Consider the following 20,579-nt stretch of genomic DNA (forward strand, 5'->3'; position numbering starts at 1 on the left):
GAGGCCACAGAGTGCAGGAGCGCACTGGACACATAGGCAGAACATAAACAGAAGTGTTAAGATCATCCCAATGAAGATTAGCGTTTTCCATCCCCAGGCAGCGATCAGTCCCCAGAACCACCCTAGCAAGGACCAATCCCCTTTCTCAACGTGAAGGGAACCAGATATTTCATGTAGTTTAGAGATGGTCTGGTATACTGTCGGTGCATTATCAGGGATGAATATGCAACAACTGGATTGGATGACTCTACACACACCACCACGATCGGCGAGTATGATATCAAGGGCAATTCGGTTCTGAAGGGTCATAAGTCGATCCGACTGAAGCTCGGTTGTCAAATTGCCAAGTGCTCCGGCCGTTGTAGTCACGGCAGATTCAACTATCCTTGCTAACTGGCGAATATTCCTGCTGTTCACCATAGGCCCCCAAAATGGCAGAAAACCTTTTGCGAAGTCAGCGAATTCCTGACCCGCGGTGTCGTCTTTACTCACGACACCTCTAGCTGTCCTTGTCCGATGGTAATCTGCTCGGGCCGTGTAGGTAGGAGGCAGCAGAAATGAGATGAAGCACGTGCCTGAGAAGTCAGGGGGTAACCATGTATAGGCTTGGTCGTGGCAGACGAAATACGTGCCTTTGGCTGCTAAGAGTATAGGGGAAGTTCGGGAGGCGAGCACATATGTTTCTGTGCAAATGCTCTTTCCTAACTGTGCAGTGGGATCTCTACCAATACCTTGTAAACATAGGTGACCTCGGTGGGCGGGATTTCTTTGCTGCCTGGCTCTTGATCAGGTAAACGCCATGTTTGGTTACGTTCCAACGAGTGTATGGAGTCAGTTCATCTTTGGGGATAGTCAGATATGTGTCGAACTCTCTACTCATATTTCTTATCCCTGCTATTAGTGCCTTGTTACTGGAATCGCTTTCATTGGAACGGGTCGGGTATGGTTCTAGGGCGAATAGGAACATGGTCTGAAAAGCCCACAGAGAACCATAATAACTAAATGGCAGAATGAAGTATGGGATACCCTTATCCGTCGTGTGCGGCATGAGTCCGCATATCCAACAGTTTGATGTGTTCATTATAGACTGGTGTTGGTGTAGGAGTTGGATGAAAGAGTTATTTACAAATTCGAGCCTTCTGGCAGACTCGTGTTCAGGTAGAGGGTGAAAAGAATGTGGGGAGAGAGTGGGAGAAGGCGTCGGCAGAGTGTCATTTGAGAGTAGGGAAACTTGAAATACGAATAGAGCATAACCAATCAAAAGCATCACAGTGCTACACAGCATTAGAACACATTATTAAAAATCTTTTCTTGGACAGTATAGTACACAATTGTTTTTCAAAGTTCGTAAGCTTGACAGGTCTCTCTACCCTTGGAAACTCCATCCTCTACTTGCTGCCCGCGGTGGTAGGTTGATTCTGCCAGGGAGCGCGCTCCGTTCGGTCCGGGGTGACTCCCTCGGACCAACCAGAACCGTGGACCTAAAACTTCCTTGGTTGCACTCCCTACACTTCAACCGCGACCCTAGCAGCGGAACCGGATGGCGGTTCGAAAATCAAAAATGAGCTAGTTCCCTGGGACGAGAGAGCTGGAAGATAAAAAATAGTTCTTGGGGGAAAAGGGAAATCACATTAGATCAAGGTTTTATTAGTCCCTGGGGCTGGATCTCAGGTTGTATCGTCGCTTCTCAGGTACGGTGTGGTCTTTAAACAATGTCTTAGGTTCGGTAGTGTCCAATTGCATAGATGGTGACACACGTCCTTGCAAAATACGATCACTCTCCTTTTCGGTACCAGTCTCTTTTAAACGTGCATCGCTGAAAGGGATGAAACGAGGTACGGATTCAGTCTTAGAGTCGGCAAGTCCTTTATCGACCCACCGGTCGTATGGAAGGGGCAGAGGGACCCGTTTGCAATGGGTCCCATGCACCCAGTTCTTTTTGCCGTCCACCCGAACCGCTGATCTCGTGGAAAGAAGTACCAGGTATGGTCCGGTCCACCTCGGCTGTCCGTTGTTGGTGCGCTGGAAGTTCCGCACCAATATCCACGTACCGGGTTTGATTGTATGACCTGGATCGTCAGAGGCTGGCGGAGAGGAACTGTGAACCTGTTGGTGTAAAACACGCAATTTAGCTGTCAATTCGCACAAATAATCAAGCAGTACGGGGTGTTCTATTTCGCGGAGTTTCTTCGGTCTTGGCACGCCCCAGACGTTGGCTGGGCGGCCAAACACGATCTCGTGCTAGGGGCAAGGCGTCAGGCCATTTAAGACCTGTACTGGCTTGGATCTTGGCTAGCTTGAGTTTCAAAGTGCCATTGTAGCACTCTACTAATCCAGCTGATTGGGGGTGATTTGCAGCGTGGAATTTCTGGTGTATGCCTAGACACTCACACACTCTCTTCATCACTCGTCCTATGAATTCACTTCCATTATCACTCCAGACAATTCTAGTCATACCGAATCTCGGGAAGAACTCTTTGACAAGGGCTTTGGCAGTTGTCATAGCAGTATTGTCTTTAAGGGGGTACGCTTCCACCCACCTTGAAAAAGCGCAAACAACAACGAGCACATACTTTAGATTGTTGCACCTTTCCATGTGAATGAAATCGAGCTGCAAAACCTCGAACAGATACGTAGGAGGCGCAAAGTGACCAGCTGGAGTTGGAGTTCCTTTACTGGGATTGTGTTTTAGGCATATCATACAGTTTCTGACCACATTTTCTGCATATTTTGGGATATTGCTATTCTGCCATACTGGGGCCAATAGCTTACATATTCCTTTCGAACTGATGTGTGCCATGCCGTGAGCCATTGTTACTACTGCAAGTACGTATGCATTAGGTAGTAGCCATCGCTGGTGTTCCGATAATTCGACCCAACAACCATTCGCATCCAATCTACCCTTACTTTCTCTCCATTCATTCAACTCATTCTCAGTTGCCTCAGCTTGTATGCATTTTATGCTTTCAATGGTGTCCTCACACATTCCCACATCAGCAGTACATCTAGCGGGACCCGCAACATACATTCGACTCATCGTGTCCCTTGCGGTCTCTTTCGCAACCTCGTCTGCAAATGCATTCCCGCGGCCAATATCGTCTTGAATTTTCTTGTGTGCACTGCATTTCATAATGGCAACTTGTAGTGGCATGGTCAGTGACTCAAGGAGCTCATTAACTAGCTGACCATGTTGTATCTTTGCACTATGTGAGGTAAGGAAACCACGTTCACGCCATAATCTCCCAAAACTGTGAGCCACGCCAAAGGCGTATTGGCTGTCCGTGTACACATTCACTCGCTTTCCTTTTGCTAACACGCATGCTCTGGTAAGTGCAATAATTTCCGCAGCTTGTGCAGAGTTGTGGGAAATACGTGCGGTCTCTATAATGGTGTGTAATGTTGTTACAGCATATGCGGCAGTCGTATCACCATTCGGTAACTTGAAACATGAACCGTCAACCCATAAAGTATCATTGCATTCAGGAAGGGGAGTGTCCTGTAAGTCTACTCTCCCTTTTGTCTCTTCTTCTGTCCTAAAGCAGCAGTCATGTTTATCACTCTTGTCTGTTCCTGTCGGAATGGGTAATAACGTTGCGGGATTCAGTGTATCACACCTCTTTATGTGGATGTGGCTTGCTAGCAACGTCAGTTCGTAACTGGATAGTCGAGCGCTAGTAAGGTGTTGTGTCTTCGTCCTGTTTAGTAAAATGTCTACTGCGTGCGGAACCATAACGATCAGAGTATTATTCATGACTAATCCAGCGGATTGTCGAATGCAGACAGCTGCTGCGGCGGTAGCCCTCAGACAACTTGGTAGTGCCTTAGCCACAGGATCCAGAGTTGCCGAAAAATACGCGCATGGGCGCTGTCTGTTCCCAAAATGTTGTGTTAAGACTGATAATGCACAGCCTTCCTTCTCATGGACATATAATGTGAAAGGCTTACTGTAGTTGGGGTTTCCCAACACAGGGGCTGAACACAATGCATCACGCAACCTGTGAAAACTTGTCTGACAACCTTCAGACCAGGGCATAGGATTGGGCGTATCTTTACGGAGTAGTGCCAGCAAGGGTTTAGCTAGCAGTGAGAAATTCGGTATCCATTGTCTACAGTACGATGTAATGCCCAAAAAAGCTCGAACTTCTCTCTGTGTCCTTGGGGCACTTAGTTCTGCAATTGCCTGTATTCTTTCTGGTGTCAGTCTCCTTCCCTCCTTCGACAAGACGTGACCTAAGTAGGTTACTTCTTGTCGGCAAAATTGTAGTTTGGAAAGGGAGACTTTGTGCTTCATGTCACATAAGTGATGCAATAATGATAACGTAGCTTTCTTGCAAATTTCTTCAGTGTCCGCAGCGATCAGCAGATCGTCTACGTACTGAATCAGAGTTGAACCACTTTGTAGAACAATCGTGTCTAGTTGTGTTTTCAGGGCCTGACTGAATATGGATGGGCTTTCGCAGTAGCCTTGAGGAGCGCACTTGAAGCGGAAGCTTCGTCCTCCTAAATTAAATCCGAAAATATCTCTACTCTCCTCGGCAATCGGGATACTGAAGAAAGCGTTCTTCAGGTCAATCACCGAGAACCAATTTGCTGAAGCTGGAACCATTGTCAATAAAACAGTAATGTCGGGGACGACTGGAAACTGTGGGATAACTATCTTGTTTACTTCTCTGAGGTCGATCACGAACCTATACACAGGGGGTTGTGAAGGATCAGTATGTTTTAAGACGGGCAAAACCGGACTGTTACAGACATTTCCTGTCGTTTCTTCGATGACGTCTTTATCAATTAAATCATGAACAATTTTCAACAACGCTTTTTCGCATTCGCTAGATATTTTGTATTGGGGAATACGTGGCAACCTAACGTCGGCTTTCAACGTTATGACATATGGTGTTATCTCCAAACGACCTACATCATTAGAACCATTAGCCCAGAGTATATCAGGAAGTGACAATAATTCAGTTGGAATATTTTCCTTTGATAAATACATCGAAGAAATGACCTTCTTGCCTAAAGTAAGTTGTACTCCTGAGGGAGAACAGTACAAGGTCGCATATAACCTTTTTAGTAAGTCCAAACCTAGCAAATTTTCACCACAACCTGTTGTCAAAAGGAGGGGTGCTTCTAATTCGCATGGGCCAACAGAAAGAGCCATAGGACTAGAGATCGGGTTTCTAACAGGGGCGCCAGAGAAACCTACTGAGACATTCATTTCGCCAGACAAAGGTGCGCCAGGAAGTTTCGAGTGCATGATAGAACTTTTTGTGGCACCAGTATCCAGCAGAAATGGCTCTGACACTCCTGAGGCTATTACCTCGACATAAGGTCCATTCTGATCTACCGGAACTGAGACAACTCCCTCTCTTTGTCCTTGGCTGTCCTAGCAATCGTTACCCTCATTTTCGTGTTCAGCGTAATAGTCGTCAGCATAGTACTGAGCTGATTTAGACGATGAATTATTCTGTTGGTCAAAGCTATTCATGGACTTCTGAGGCGGAAAAGAAGTTGTATTCTGAGTGAAATTTCCACGGCCTCTACCTCTAGGGGCATGTTGAACACCTCTCCCCCTTACACCTTGACCACCGTTTAAACGTCGCGCAAGAGCCGGACAATTATCCTTAAAATGACCCTCTTCTTTGCAATACGCACATTGATTCGGGCCATATGTAGGACGCTGGTGGGAAAACTCGTTACCTTGCGCGTTCCTCGAATACTGCTGTCGCGGTTGATAGTCGGGCTGACTAGCCGTGCGAGGCGGATAGGCCTGCTGGAGGAGAACCTTAGTTTTCAAATCTTTCGTCTTTTTATCTGCCTTGTCTAGCTCGTCTTTACGCCTATTCTCATAGTACTGGGCTGTAGCTAAAATCTGTGCTGACGTAGAGACAGCCCAAGCACTCTCAGAGTCTTTTAGTTTATTACATAGTTCAGGGAGCAAATTATGTACGAACTTGTCCACAAACAATCTTTGGCCACCCTCGGTAGCCATATCTTGGCCACTGTGGTCGGTGAATGTTTCCTCAAATCTCGTGAAAAAGTCAGACACATTCTCATCTTTCTTTTGTTTACATGCTGATAGCTTGTCCCAATTTACGCGTACTTCAGGCATTATTGTCTTCATGTACGCTATAATTCTACCGGGAAGTTCAGCTATTAATGGCTCAGGTTTAAAACCACCGACTTGTCTAGCATCTGTAGTCGCAATGTTCGCCCATGAGTCACCTAGTTCCTGATCGTGATCCGTATGACGTATCTTGCTCCATAAAGGATGTGGAACAACGTTCCCAAATAACATGTCTACATCTGCTAAATTCATTATACATGAGCTTGCAGTTTGCGATAACTCCTTATAATACCCAGTTGGGTTCTTACGAGGGTCAGGTAGTGACTGTTTGAGTGCTAATACTTCTGATCTTTTCCATGGGACATGTACCCATACACGCTGGAAATGGGGCAGAATTGGTGGATTAGCATTCGCATCACCTTCCCTCCAAACAGGAGGAACCTCTCTCATGGGGTACTGTCTCGCTCTTTTCCTACTAGACGTACCACATTCAGACGATGACCCAGAGTTACCACCTGTGCTTCGATATGATAATAATACCTCAACTGCTTTGTCGACATCGGGACCTACAATCATGCCTTCCCCGAATTTAAATCGTATACTACACAACTCTCGAGAGTTGCTCTCTTGACCATTATCTTCCAAATCCTCACACAGAAAAACACACATCTGTTCAAAAACATATCTTTGCGTCGGTTCATCCCATTGACGGAAAACGTTCATGACGGACTCTACATCATATCTGGCTGTATCCAGAGCCCAATTCCGTGCTAACTTATTCAGGCATTCCCTCTCTCGATAATCAGGCATTTGGCTTCGTAACTGTCTTAGTCCCGTATTAGGGGTCGTTTTAGGCGACCGAAAAAGAGGTGAAGGAATGTTAGTAATAATGCTGACCGGAAGAAATAGAAGGTGCGCTAGGCGAAGTTGTAGAAGGAACAGTAGGAGAAGTAGATGTGACTGGTGAGCCTTGAGGAGGCTGCACTAGAGAAATAGAAGCCAGCTGAAGAGTAGCTGGTGAGTGCTGTAGAGGAGCTGGTATAACAGCTACCAGAGGTGCAACTAAAGGTTGCGGAGGTGCTGTGGCATTTTGCGCATAGGGTGGTGGCGAACTCAGCAAATGCGCCATTAATGGATCTTTCTCACGCTCTTTTACTGTCTCTTGCTGAAGAGATGGTAAAACAGGATAGCATTTATCTATTGCCATTTTACGTTGCCTGTACAACTGCTCACTTATTCGATCCTCTTCGTTGTCTTTAAATTTTATCGCGGCTTGTATTACTGAAATACCCCTTTCCCTCTTATTCTTCTTTTCTAGTTTAATTGCCTTTTGTTTGGCCTCTTTACGCCATAAGCGGAAAGAGTCAAACATCGCCGGTCGGGCTTTCTTTTTGAACAGTTTGACCTCTAGGTTATCTAGAATTTCTGAGTCGAAACTACCATATTGGGGCCATTTTAAAACACCATCTTTACGGGTGTATTTTATCCACACTTCATTATATGTGATAGGACCTACGCCATGTTTTACATAGAGCTCATACGTTGGAGTTCCAATTGGAGGAACCGGACACGAATCCTCTAATCGGGAGTCCCTATTATAACCAAGACAAAACAAGTTTCCAAGTCTGCTAAAACCAGGCATCTTCGCTCACTAGTCTAGCTTCAAACTTCAAAGGTTTATCTATTATGATATTTCTCGTGAAAACACGAGTCCTTCGGCTTTGGGGCTTGCAAGTGCCAAATCAAGTCGTATCTCCAGGATACCAAAAACTAAGGACAAACTGAGGACTGGGAGACGCTCCACTTATACTTAACTGAAGTATTTGAAGATCGGTGACGTCGCTAGAAGACTCGTCTATCGTTTCGCTCTACCAAGGATCACTGGGTCCAAAACAAGGCGATAGTCAGGGCAGCAGTCCTTCGTAGCCGTCGGGACGCGGGGAACCTCGGAACCACGTCGACATACAGGGGTCGCAGAAGTGGCTGGCCGTCCTCCGGAATTTTCACACGAAGCTCCTCACGAACATCTGGCTTGGACCGTCGCCGCTTGATATGGCCCCACGTTGGGCGCCAATTGAGGTGCCGGGTTTTTAGGAACCCGGTGGTGCCAGGGGACAAAACCCGAAGACCTCTGAGTTCTCCCTTGTTCCGGACCACAGAAACAATGAGTCTTCTAGTCGCAGTCAGAGATCAAGTTTTTATTGGTAGCTACCAAGTAACACGTGTCCTAGAAGCACGACAAACACGGGTCATGTATTCTCAGGAGACTGTACGTGTTCGTTTTTACAAAACCAGTCTTCTCCTTTTATACAGAAATAATGGCTTCAAGCAAGAATTCTTGAGTTTATGATATGGCTGTAAACATATTTCTGTAATAATACAAAGTGCGGCGTCACGTAAGCAAACCCACATTTTAGATGTCCAGTTCGTGACAGATTACCCAGCAAGATCCGGGACTCCCATCAGATATCGATGAAACACCAATAAAGGCAGGTACCACCCAGTCATAAAACTGGCCATAAAGAAGAAGTATGGACAGGTGCATGTTTGTAGAAAGCATGTTCTGTATGGGGTGAATGGTTTGTGGAATGTTATGTGTCGATAGTATCGTATTCGGCCACTGGGCGGGGAGCCGCCCAAACAGGTTTGGCTTAAGGCAATGGAGTCAGTTTGGACAGGTCAGGGGGAAGTCAGGGAAGGTGGATGTGTCCTTTTGGATCAAGCTCGACCTTTAATTGACTTAACATGAGGGCAAGACGTAAGATGGATGCCGTTCACAAAATGGAGTCTAAGGGATTGGGACGGAAACTACGATTTAGGGGTGTTGGCTACCCTCGATTGTCACGCAAATACATAGGAATGATGTCCTAATCATTATCGGTTCACGGACACTAAATTCGTCATGGTACGTTGATATTTTGTGACACGGGTATTGGACCTCGATATTGGGATAACAATAGGGTCCAGATTTTCAGAACCACAACTTCCTGGCAAATACTCAGTACTGGGTTTTGGGGGGCAATAATGATCTCCTCGAGGTGTCCTTTTGCACAAGAATTCGCTTATTCTCAGGTGCCGTTTGCAGCAAACCAGCCCTTTCAGTTTTTGAATTCTCCACATCACTGATATCGCGCACCTGGTAAACTCTCAACAAATGAACAACCCAGTTTTCAACGGAGCGTATTCCAGGAATAGTGGAGGGACTGAGTATGCCACAAAGAATATTGCGAGTGGTCGCTTAAAAAAAGCTTAAGGCTCACTTGTTTTCATGACCATCTAACTTAGAACCTCGAAATGTGTTCATGAAATAAGTACAATGTGGTTTAAGTAATCACCAATTTCATAAGGAATACTGCAAAATTGGGCAATGTGTTTTAAGACAGGGAATCAAATTAAAAGATTAAGCAGTAATGAAGGATAGAGTTGTCCATTTGCAGAACACACCTTGAGGTTGTGGAGGTAAGGGAGCATTGTAATGACCTTGGAGTACGGTGTTTTCCTCCACTTGTTACTACACTGTGACACAAGATTTACCAATAAACAATAATTAACCAGCAGTGCCAGTCTCTGAAAGTGGTGATTCTTCAGACCCTAGCAGAGTATACAAATAATACTGCCATAAACAACGTTAAATATACAAATCACACAGTGCTGGCAGTTACTAGACAAGGCAAACAAGAAGATGTACACAATTTACTTTCTACACTTTGCGCAACTTTAGCATGTACAGTATCACTAATTTAAGTGAAACAACCATGGTTTATTGGAAACTATAAGCTTACTGCTTGCATGTTGAAGATAGTCGTCTGTGAAATAATCATAGGCCAATAACGAGTATATTTTTCCAACTGATCTTTCGCTCTATCCAACGGAATTTCCAAACTTCCATCAATCTTGTACCGAGCATCCAAAAAAGGCGCTAATCTGTTTTCTCTCATGAACTCGCCAAAATCCTATTGATTAGGAAATATAAAAAAAACTTGAGGTTAGGACTCTGACATGTAATTAAACTGGCAAATTAATGCTGTTGTTGACTGAGTAGTTGCACCTACGGTTTGCTAAAATTATACATTTCGATTATATTTCACTTTCTTGTTGAAATCAAATTGATGAAAAAAGTCATGTAATGTGCACTCAAGTTTATCCCGGTTTGGCTAGTTCAGTACAGATAGTTACTAATCATTTTTAAGCTACTGGTGTCTTCATTTAGCACAGTTAAAGGTTCACTCATCCTACAGACCATGTCCAATACAAATACATTCACAATTAAGTCACTAGCATTATAATATGAATAAGCAATAACAAGCACACTAACTATGCGTACCGTTATGGTAACAAGGTTACACCTAGGCTTTAGGCTCTTGGCCATTATCAACATGATAATAGCCTACTAATTAGAGGCAAGGCCCAGGCCTGCGTAAGCTTTGTGCACTGGTGCTGTGCAGTCATCCTTTCTGGCACACTCCACATTCTGGCATTCATTCAAGAATAACCAACCTCAACCCTTTTTTAAAAAAAGTAGCACGTCAATTTGTGGTTTTTGACGATGTTGCATGGGTTGGTGGTAGGGTGCTGTAATAGGACAGGGTCATCATAAATGTATTTTGATTCCAGGGCTGTACTCTAACTCTTTACCAGCCTCATCATGAGGGCAGAAAGACCCCACAGGATTGAGGAGGCAAAGAGACGACAGCAGTATTGTGCTGAGGGCTTGGTGTCCAAACCGACTCTGGACATCCCCACAGGATAGTCAGCCGTTAGACCAGCTAGTTCCACAGTGCCACTGCCACTCCCACTCCCCTGTATCCTACAGTGGTGTAGGCAGTTTCTGGCAACCACTGAACATGACAACCATGATTCCTCAGGGATCATGGAAACTGTACAGTACTTTTCACTCAGGCACTCGTGCTCACTTATTCTCAGGAAATACACAAAATGGCAATTGGGACGTTTTCAATAAGTATTTATTGGTCCAGCGACAGTCTTGTGTAAAACATATGTGCTGCGACAATCAGGAGACAGAAGCATACAAAATAGATTGCTAATAAGATGAACATAATCAGTTCAGATAAAAAACAGTAGCACTTGCATATTTCAAAAATGCGTGCCCTAAGTAATTTGGCTAAATGTACCTAGCCTAAATCTGTATGTGAAGCATGGATATGTGCATATGTGTATGTAGCCAAGAATCCCCTCGGGAAGCTCCAAACTCCTCCCCTGATGGTAGAGAAAGAAGGACCCAGTCTCTGCTTCGAGGATGACAACCGGCAAGGGATGTCAGACCGCTGCGTTTCCAAAATTCAGCATGCATGACCCCGACTCAGGTTGGAAGAAATTCTCTTCTAATTTGTAGGGGGGAGTGAGGGTCATTTTTACTAAAGTGGTCTCTACAGGGTTTTTCTAGGAGCAATGTTTTTAAAACAATCTTTTCTAGGAGCAATGTTTTTAAAACAATCATAAATGTTTTGAAAACAATCACCAACGTTTTTCCAAACAAATGTGATCATGCATAGCTGGCTGTTGGCCAAGGATGAAAAGCGTGTTGACCTTTTTTACAGAATAATTCTGCCGTGCCTGGGGACATGTTTATGTATGTCAGGTACAGGGATTATGATCGAATACTAAGAGTCTGGTGCCAAAGACACAGGAGCACGCTACTAGGTAAATGGTCACCTGTTTGGAATCGTTATTGTCATGTGGATAGGACCATGCATGTAAAAAGTGGTTTACATGACAGGACCAGCCTAAAGGACATGACACCCACTCCTCATCAAAAGGCCAGCAGGATCAGCTAGATAATGATAAAGCTAGGGCCAGGAATAGCATCAAAATCATGTGTAATTAATACACTAAAACCACTTTAAAAGCCTGTTAAAATGTCCGTAAAAGAAACATAAATTCAAAGTCGAAATAGTCCTCTATCCTAAAAAGCGTTCAAAGGTCCTCTAGACTAGTATATGTGCTTATAGTTACACTGCGCACCTTGAAAGCCATAGTGCTCAGTGAGAACAGAAAAGGAAAAACAAAACAAAGTCAGTGTTCGACCTTCAATTTGGAAAATGTAAAAAAAAAAAAAAAAAAGCTGAATAGTTCCCAGCACAGGAAAGGCCAGATTGTTTATGAATCCTGTGCTGAAGACTCAACATCGCTGAACATTGCATCCGCAAATGACAATCCCTCCAGCACTTCGAGTATGATGTCGAGTGAGCAAAGTTGGTCATCTGTAGTTCCCAAAGCAGCCACAGAGAAATAATTAATGCCTGGATGCCTGGAACCGATGCCTGTACGTCAGCAGCCGAGCCGATTTCCCTTCCAATAGGTGTTGAAGCATCCCTTGCAGGTTCTAAGAATGCCGTCACCAACATGGGAATATGCCATGGACAACTATACACATGGGCCTGCAGGGATCTAGGAGCACGTCTATGTAGGTGGCACAACCAATGGAAGTGTCAAACACAGGTCCAACATGCACTCAGAACCACAGAAAAGGCAGTGGAACACAGGCAGGACACAGTCTAGCCAGGCTGGTCTGAAAGACCGTAATCAATGCTCACTTAGCTCTCAAAGCTGAGACGTTCCCAGTTGGAACACCATAGGCTCACAACAACATAGTTCCAGCGGTGTTCTCTCCATGTCGTGAGGGATAGAGACGTCCAATGCGAAGCAATAGTATTAAAATCAGGATGCCCACTACCGATAGAAGGACCAAAGGAAGCCCTTCAAAAATTCTTGTAAGTACGGAGAGTATGATCACTGGAATTACTCCGAAGATGGTCTGAAAGGTGGTTAAGAGACCTGATCAAAGTCGCTTAAATAAGTGTACGATCCCACCCATATCAGACATGTTAAAGATACGATGAACCACTTCTCCGAAATGGATTGGGAAGTTCATACGGACCAGGGCCTGTATCTCTACTGAAGACTTTGCAACCTGGAGATCAAAAGTCTCTCGGGCTGAAGTTAAGGTCACATTTTGTTGGACTAACATGGCTTTCAGCCTGCTCAGTGAATCAAACCTTACACTGGAAACATTCAATGAAGGCCACAGTGGTGCCTCCTTAACTGTGCGAGCTGGGGGAAACAATACTTGCTTACAGCAAACAACCCTGAAGTTTACTGTGACTAGATATGCGAAGCCTGGCACCATTTTACAACAGCCTTGATCATTCAGCACTAAATCACTTCCATTCGAAAGTAATAAAAAAACCAGATGAGGAGGGAGGAGCCACGCGCCGGTCAAGATGGCCGCGTAAAGACTTCGCTCCTCCGGACCCGTCCTTCATCCCTACAATCCTGTGATACCTCCTGAAATCTGACCCCACCGCTAGCTGGTTTAAGGAGAGCGGTGCCTCCGCCAGCGATTCCGGGCCCGTTACAACCTCCGGGGCCAGAGATACGCCCCTCGTCAGCTGCGGCCTGTGTGCTGCCTGGAGCCAGGGGATCGCCTGGACGTGAGAGCCGGTCGCCAGTTGAATAACACCAGGGCCGCAGACCGGAAGTCGCCGGTCGGGCCCCGGTACGGATCTGCGGCACCCAGCGCCTGACGGAGAGTGACAGCGGCACGGTAAACAGTGGTGTTGAACCCTTCCCCCGCTCGGCAGCACGTTTACGAAGTGAGGAGATGCGGAGGGGGCGGCAGAGAGTTCTTCTGTTCGCAGAGTGAAAGTGGACGTGGAGCGGTGACTCAGAGGGCGCGACTGCAGACCAAGTGCAGCGCGCAGGAAGATATTGAGCACCCCCGGTGCTCGAGAATAACGGGCTCCTATACTGCGGCCTTGGGTGTGAATATATCAATTGGAGGGGAGTCTGCTGGCCTGCCGGCAGAGCCGACTCTAATTACGCGATGGCGGCGATGGATGGTGTGAAGACCTCCCTGGGTTCTAAAATGGAGTCGCGGGACAATAAGTTGGATGCGGTCACCATTGAGGTCAATATCATACGTGCTGACCTCACTAAGGCGAGTGAGAAAGTTAAGTCTCTGGATATTAAGACCGCCAGCTTAACAAATGATGTCGCACAGCTCCAGCAGGAAGTGCGATACCTTAAGGCCGCCAGCACGCTGACCAATCGGAAGCTGGACGAATATGAGGGGAGAGCTCGGCGCAATAATGTCCGCATTATTGGTGACCCAGAGTGAGCCGAGGGGCCGGCCCCGGATCTCTTCATCGAGGATATCATCCTTAACCATCTAAAGCCCAAGGGGCTGGGCAACTTCTTCACGATTGAACGTGCGCACAGAGTGCCGGGGGGAGACCCACGCCGGGAGCCCCCCCCTCGCCCAATGATTGCGAGGGTGATACATTTTAGGGACAGAGACGCTATCCTGCAGGCGATATGAAAATGCTACTCTTTCCTTTTTCCCGGATTTTACCCAGAATGTGCCGAAACAGCGCCAAAGTTTCCTCGGAGTGAAGAAGAAACTCAGAGATGCAGGAATGAAATACGCAATGATGTTCCCGGCCCGGTTGAGGGTAGAGGCTGACGGGAGTGTCTGGTTTTTTGACGTCCCAGATGTGGCTTCTGATTGGTTGGAACGTCCCCTGAGCGAACCGGAGAGACAGGACCGTGATGGAGGGGGCGAACCGCAGGAAGAGGAATGATGGAGACCGCGATTGTCCGGGACTTTTAAAGAGTCAGGTAGTGGGTTCAACCCACATGTTCTGTTTTGATCTTGCTCCCGGGTCTCAGGGCAGAAACGGACACAGAATGGGGTTGCTTATTCATAGGGGTGGGGGGGATGGGGGAGTTGACAGGGTCCGGACCTCCTCTCCTCGTAACTAACTTTAGTTAGTTAGTAGGGTGGTTTTGGGCGACAGGCACCATGTGAGTTGGGGATGGGCGTTTGCCATATGCAGGGGTGCAGGGCGGAGAGTGGAGGGGGGGTTGACTGAGATGTTAGGTTTTGAGATTTTCGCAATGTTGTTTTTTTCTTTTTTCTTCCTTTGTGCATCAGGTGACAACGCTAAGTTTGTATCGTTCCCATACTGGATAAATGTCAAATGTTAGTGGGGGATAGGGGATAAAAGTGCTAAGCTGGAATGTGAATGGCCTGGGGGATTGGATCAAAAGAGGGATGGTCACCCAGTTGTTTCGAAGACACTCCCTGGACGTAGTGCAATTGCAGGAGACCCATCTGATTGGAAATCGATGCATGGCACTTCACAGGGGGGGTTTACAAGTTAGTGGCACATGCTGGGTTCACCGCGGGGTCCAGGGGGGTTTGGGTCCTGTTGAAGAACTCCTTTCCCCTAAGCATTCAAGCTACATGGTCGGACCAGAGAGGCCGCTACATTGTAGTGTCGGGGCAGTGGGAGGGGAGACAGTCACTTTCGTGTCAGTGTATGTCCCACTCGGCCTTCAATCCGATACTTTCCGAGACCTGGGCACCATCTTCCTGACTTTCCCCTTGGGCCTACTAGTGTTAGGGGGAGACTTTAACGCGGTGGTGGACGGGGAGGTAGATAGACACCCGGCCAGAGTGCGGAGACCTGCCCAGAAGTGGCTTCCTGACTTCCTAGAAATGACAGGGCTTGTGGACGGTAGGAGAATACGTAATCCAACGGGGCTACATTATACCCACGTGTCCGCGGCGCATCACAGCCTGTCCAGAATTGACTATGTATTGGTGCCGGCGGCCACGGTTAGAGAGGCGTGACACCTGGGGAGGGGGATCTCCGACCACTCTCCCGTTTGGCTCCAGCTGGAAATTGGCCAGTTTGCAGTGGGTAGGGTGGCTCCTATCAGCGCTTGGCACTTGAAGGATCCAGGCACCAAGAAAGAGATTGTCAAGATAACCGATAGGCATTTCCTAGAAAATAGGCAGACCCTATGGGAAGCATATAAGACCGTCATTCGGGGGGAGGTACTGTAATTGGTAGCGGGGAAGAACAAGAAGCGTCGGGCAGAGATGGTAAGGGCGGAGGTGGAAATGATAAAACTGGAAGAAGAGTTAGCTAGGGCAGCAACTCCGGAGAACATGCACCTTCTAAAATTGCCACAAGATGATTACAGAGGCCTCGCTAGAGACAAGGCCATAGCTTAGAATGACGATATTCAGAGTAGAATATACGAGAATGGAGACATGGCAGGTAAATTGATAGCGTGGCTAGAGAAGGGAGAGTGAGCATCGAGGCTGGTGCCAGAACTGGAGGGAATGGACTCCGAGGTGGTCACTGACCCGCAAGCAGTTGCGGATGAGTTATCTGAGTACTATGGCGGGGTGTATACCTCAGTTGGAGGGTACACAGAGGACGACAATAGTGCAATGCTTAGGGACATCCAGATGCCTACGCTTTCGGATGAACACCGGGAATATCTAGACTCTTCTCTCACAGATGACAAGGTGGCGCAAGCCATCAGAGGGGTGCGTTCCGGGAAGGCTACCGGCCCGAACGGAATCCCCATAGAACTATATAAACTAAGTGCCAACAAAATCGCCCCATTCCTCCGGACCATGTTCAATGAGAGTAGAGAGAAGAGCTTGCTCCCGTATGACCAGTGGGTGGCCAATATTGTGGTTATCCACAAAGCAGGTAAACCCAAGACGCTCTGTTCTTCATATAGACCAATCTCGCTGCTCAATGCCGAGTCTAAAATTCTTGCAAAGTTGCTAGTGACGCGACTTGTCAAGGTAATCTCCACTTTGATACACCCGGATCAATCCGGTTTCATGCCCCGTCATAACACAGCCCTCAATCTGCGTAGGCTACACGGGATATTGGGCAGGGGCCCAACGATTCAGGAGCCTGCAGTGTTGGTCTCCTTAGACGCCACCATGGCGTTCAATAGAGTCGAGTGGCCCTACCTATTTTCAGCACTGGGGAAGATAGGCTTTGGACCGGAATTTGTTAGCTGGGTATGTTTAATCTACGCCAATCCCTTGGCCAGAGTAGCTGTAAATAATCGCAAGTCCGCTGACTTTCCCCTTGGTAGAGGCACGAGGCAGGGTTGCCCCTTGTCCCCGCTTCTGTTTGCCCTCGCCCTGGAGCCCTTGGCGGCGTGGGTTCGATGGGACCGTTCGATACGAGGCCTGTGGTGGAAGTTGGAATGGGAAGATAACATTTCGTTATATGCGGACGATATCCTGCTTTACCTTACCAACCCTAGGGGATCCCTTATCTGTTTTTTGGATGTGCTAGCCATATTCGGGAGGTAATCCGGTTTCGCAATAAACTGGACGAAATCAGGTGCTTTTCGTCCTTAGGTTGATCCGCTGGTAATACCGCGGGCCTGCCGAATACAAATTGAGCTGACGGGTTTTAGGTACCTCAGTATCTATGTCACGCTTGATGCGAAGTTAAGATATGCCAACAATTTGGGCCCCCCTTTGACTCGGTTTCAGAGGGATGTGGAGCGATGAAAGGCTCTTCCGCTCTCCCTCTTGGGCAGAGCGGTGCTTTTCGAGATGATGGCCCTTCCCCGATTCTTGTACGCACTCCAGAACACAATGGACCTGGCACCGGCATCCTACTTCAGGGAAATAGAGGCCCTCCAGAGACGGCTTCTCTGGGATGGTAGGCCCCGAATAGCATTTACAAAACTCACTCTCCCCTGGTATGACGGAGGGGTTGGATTGCCGGACCTACGGAAATACTATTGGGGCTCCCAACTGGCGGCAGTGAATCACATCGTTTATGGGCCCCCTGGGGACCCTGGCTATGCTATGGACCACTGGCAGGTGCCAGGGAGGGACTTTACCAAGTTGCTGTATGCCAGACCTTGGCGGTTTCCCCTGGCGGGACCAACGGCGCATGCCGTGCATGTGTGGCATGCGGCCAACAGGCGTCTCGGTTGGGAGGGGAAGCTCATGCTCTCCACCCCCTTATGGAACTCTGAGAACCTTGAAAGCTTGTGGAAGTCCAAGGGCTTTGACAAATGGGATCTCATTGGGATCACGTAGATTAAAAGCGTATGGGGAAAGGACACAGTGCACACATTTACTTCTCTCAAGCAGCAATACAGCCTTCATGATAGTGAGCACTGCCGTTACCTCCAGATGAGACATGCTCTACTTACACATATTCCGAGGGACACAACGCTTCCCGACGCATCCCCTCTTGAAGATCGTATGTTGGACGGGCACCTCCTTCATATATAAAAAGTTTATAAATAATATGGAGGACCCGCTGGTCACACTGGAGTGATGATGGTTTGGAGCTGGACGACGAGGATTGGAGAGAGGCGATCTCCTCTCCGAGGGTGGTAGCGATACAGACAAGGCTCAGATTGGTGCAATTGAAGATTTTACACAGGTCATATGTTACGGGGCCATGTCTGGTTTGCATGGGCCAAGTGGAGAGTGGGGCGTGTCGGAGGGGCTGTGGGGAGCTTGGCACCTTTATGCATATCTTGTGGCACTGCACAGTGGTGCAGGGTTCTGGGTGAAGATCCATGAGGTCTGTTCAAGTTCGGGCATTTATATAGCACACTACTCACCCAGAGGGTCTCAAGGCGCTAGAGGGAGGGGTTCATTATTTGTCGAATAGCCAGGTTTTCAGTTCTTTTCTGAAGGAGATGTGGTTCTGAGTAAGGCGGAGGTGGGTGGGGAGTGAGTTCCAGGTCTTGGCAGCCAGGAAGGAGAATGATCTGCCACCCATGGTGGTTTTTCGGATGCGCGGGACTGCGGCGAGGGCTTGATTGGATGATCTTAGTTGGCGGGTGGGAATGTAGAAAGACAGTCGGGTGTTGAGGCATTCGGGTCCCAGATTATAAAGGGCCTTGTGTGCGTGGGTAAGAAGGCGGAAAGTAATTCTCTTATTGACGGGAAGCCAGTGGAGGTTTTTTAGGTGTCCGGTGATGTGCTCTTGGTGCGGGATGTCTAATATGAGTCTCGCTGATGCGTTTTGGATACGCTGGAGCTTTTTCTGCAATTTTGTTGTAATTCCGGCGTAAAGTGTGTTGCCATAGTCTAGTCGACTCGTGACCAGTGCATGGGTGACAGTCTTTCTTGTCTCGAGGGGGATCCAGCGGAAGATCTTTTTGAGAATGCGAAGGACGTTGAAGCAGGAGGACGATACGGCGTTGACTTGTCTGGACATTGAGAGAGAGGAGTCTAGAATGAAGCCAAGGTTACGTGCATGGTCTGTGGGTGTGGGTGCTGATCCCAAAGCGGAAGGCCACCAAGAGTCGTCCCAATCTGAGGGGGAGGATCCTAGGATGAGCACCTCCGTTTTGTCTGAGTTGAGTTTTAGGCGGCTCTGTTTCATCCATTCAGCTACTTCTTTCATACCTTCGTGAAGATTGGTTTTGGCGGTGTTGGGGTCTTTGGTGAGGGAAAGGATTAGCTGGGTGTCGTCGGCGTAGGAGATGATGTTGAGGTTGTGTTGACGTGCGATGGAGGCGAGAGGACTCATGTAGACGTTGAAGAGGGTGGGACTGAGTGAGGAACCTTGAGGTACGCCGCAGATGACTTCGGTGGGCTCTGAGTAGAATGGGGGGAGTCGGACTCTCTGGGTTCTCCCAGCTAGGAAAGAGATGATCCAGTCCAAGGCTTTTCCTTGTATGCCGATGTTGTTGAGGCGTTGTATGAGGGTGCTGTGACAGACAGTGTCGAAGGCGGCGGAGAGGTCGAGTAGAATGAGGGCCACAGTTTCTCCGTTGTCTAGGAGTGCTCGGATGTCGTCGGTCGCCGCAATGAGGGCGGTTTCGGTGCTGTGTTTGGCTCGAAAGCCGTTCTGTGAGGGATCCAGGGAGTTGTTGGATTCAAGGAAGGCGGCGAGTTGGCTGTTGACGGCCTTCTCGATGACTTTGGCCGGGAAAGGGAGGAGGGATATGGGTCGGTAGTTTTTCAGTTCAGAGGGGTCTGCTGTGGGTTTTTTCAGAAGGGCGCTGAGTTCGGCGTGTTTCCAGATTTCTGGAAAGGTGGCAGAGTTGAAAGAACAGTTGATGACATCGCGGAGTTGGGGAGCGATGATGGAGTCAGCTTTGTTGAAGATGTAGTGGGGACAGGGGTCAGAAGGCGAGCCAGAGTGGATTGAGTTCATGAGGCGAATGGTGTCTTCAGTGGTGATTGGGTTCCAGGAGCTGAGGTTGTTAGTTGGAGGGGTGGGATCTGAAGGGGGTGGGGCGGGTTGGTCACTGGGAGTATTCTTGAAGCTGTTGTGGATGTCGGCAATTTTGTTGTAGAAGAAGGAGGATAGCGCATCGCAGAGGTCTTGGGAGTTAGTGATGTCGTTGGATGCTGCGGAAGGGTTGGTGAATTCTTTGATGATATTGAAGAGTTCCTTGCTGTTATGAGAATTGTTGTCGAGACGGTTCTTGAATGCTGATTTCTTGGCGGATCGAATCAGTTGGTGGTGTTTGCGGGTGGCTGTCTTAAGGGAGGCCATGTTGTCTGGGGTTGGTTCTTTTCTCCAATTCTTCTCCAGGGTGCGGCATGTTTTCTTGGATTTTTTAAGGTCATCATTGAACCAGGGAGCCTTTTTGCTGGATGATTTCAACTGGTGTTTTTTCAGGGGTGCTAGTTCGTTCGCACTGTGGGTAATCCATTGCCTGAGGTTGGTGGCCGCTTGGTCTG

The 20,579-nt window shown here is 47.7% G+C and overlaps 1 protein-coding gene across 1 annotated transcript in view; it reads right to left on the minus strand.

The window, feature by feature from the left end:
* Positions 1-20,579, minus strand: part of INTS13 (integrator complex subunit 13) — a 402,986-nt gene that overhangs the window by 175,518 nt on the left and 206,889 nt on the right. Inside the window, exon 12 of the mRNA XM_078674120.1 lies at positions 9,847-10,017. Within this exon, the coding sequence (XP_078530246.1) occupies positions 9,847-10,017 (171 nt within the window). The remainder of the gene's footprint in view (positions 1-9,846; positions 10,018-20,579) is intronic.

This window comes from Lissotriton helveticus, chromosome 1_1 (genome assembly GCF_964261635.1).
Source record: "Lissotriton helveticus chromosome 1_1, aLisHel1.1, whole genome shotgun sequence".
NCBI classification, from domain to species: domain Eukaryota; kingdom Metazoa; phylum Chordata; class Amphibia; order Caudata; family Salamandridae; genus Lissotriton; species Lissotriton helveticus.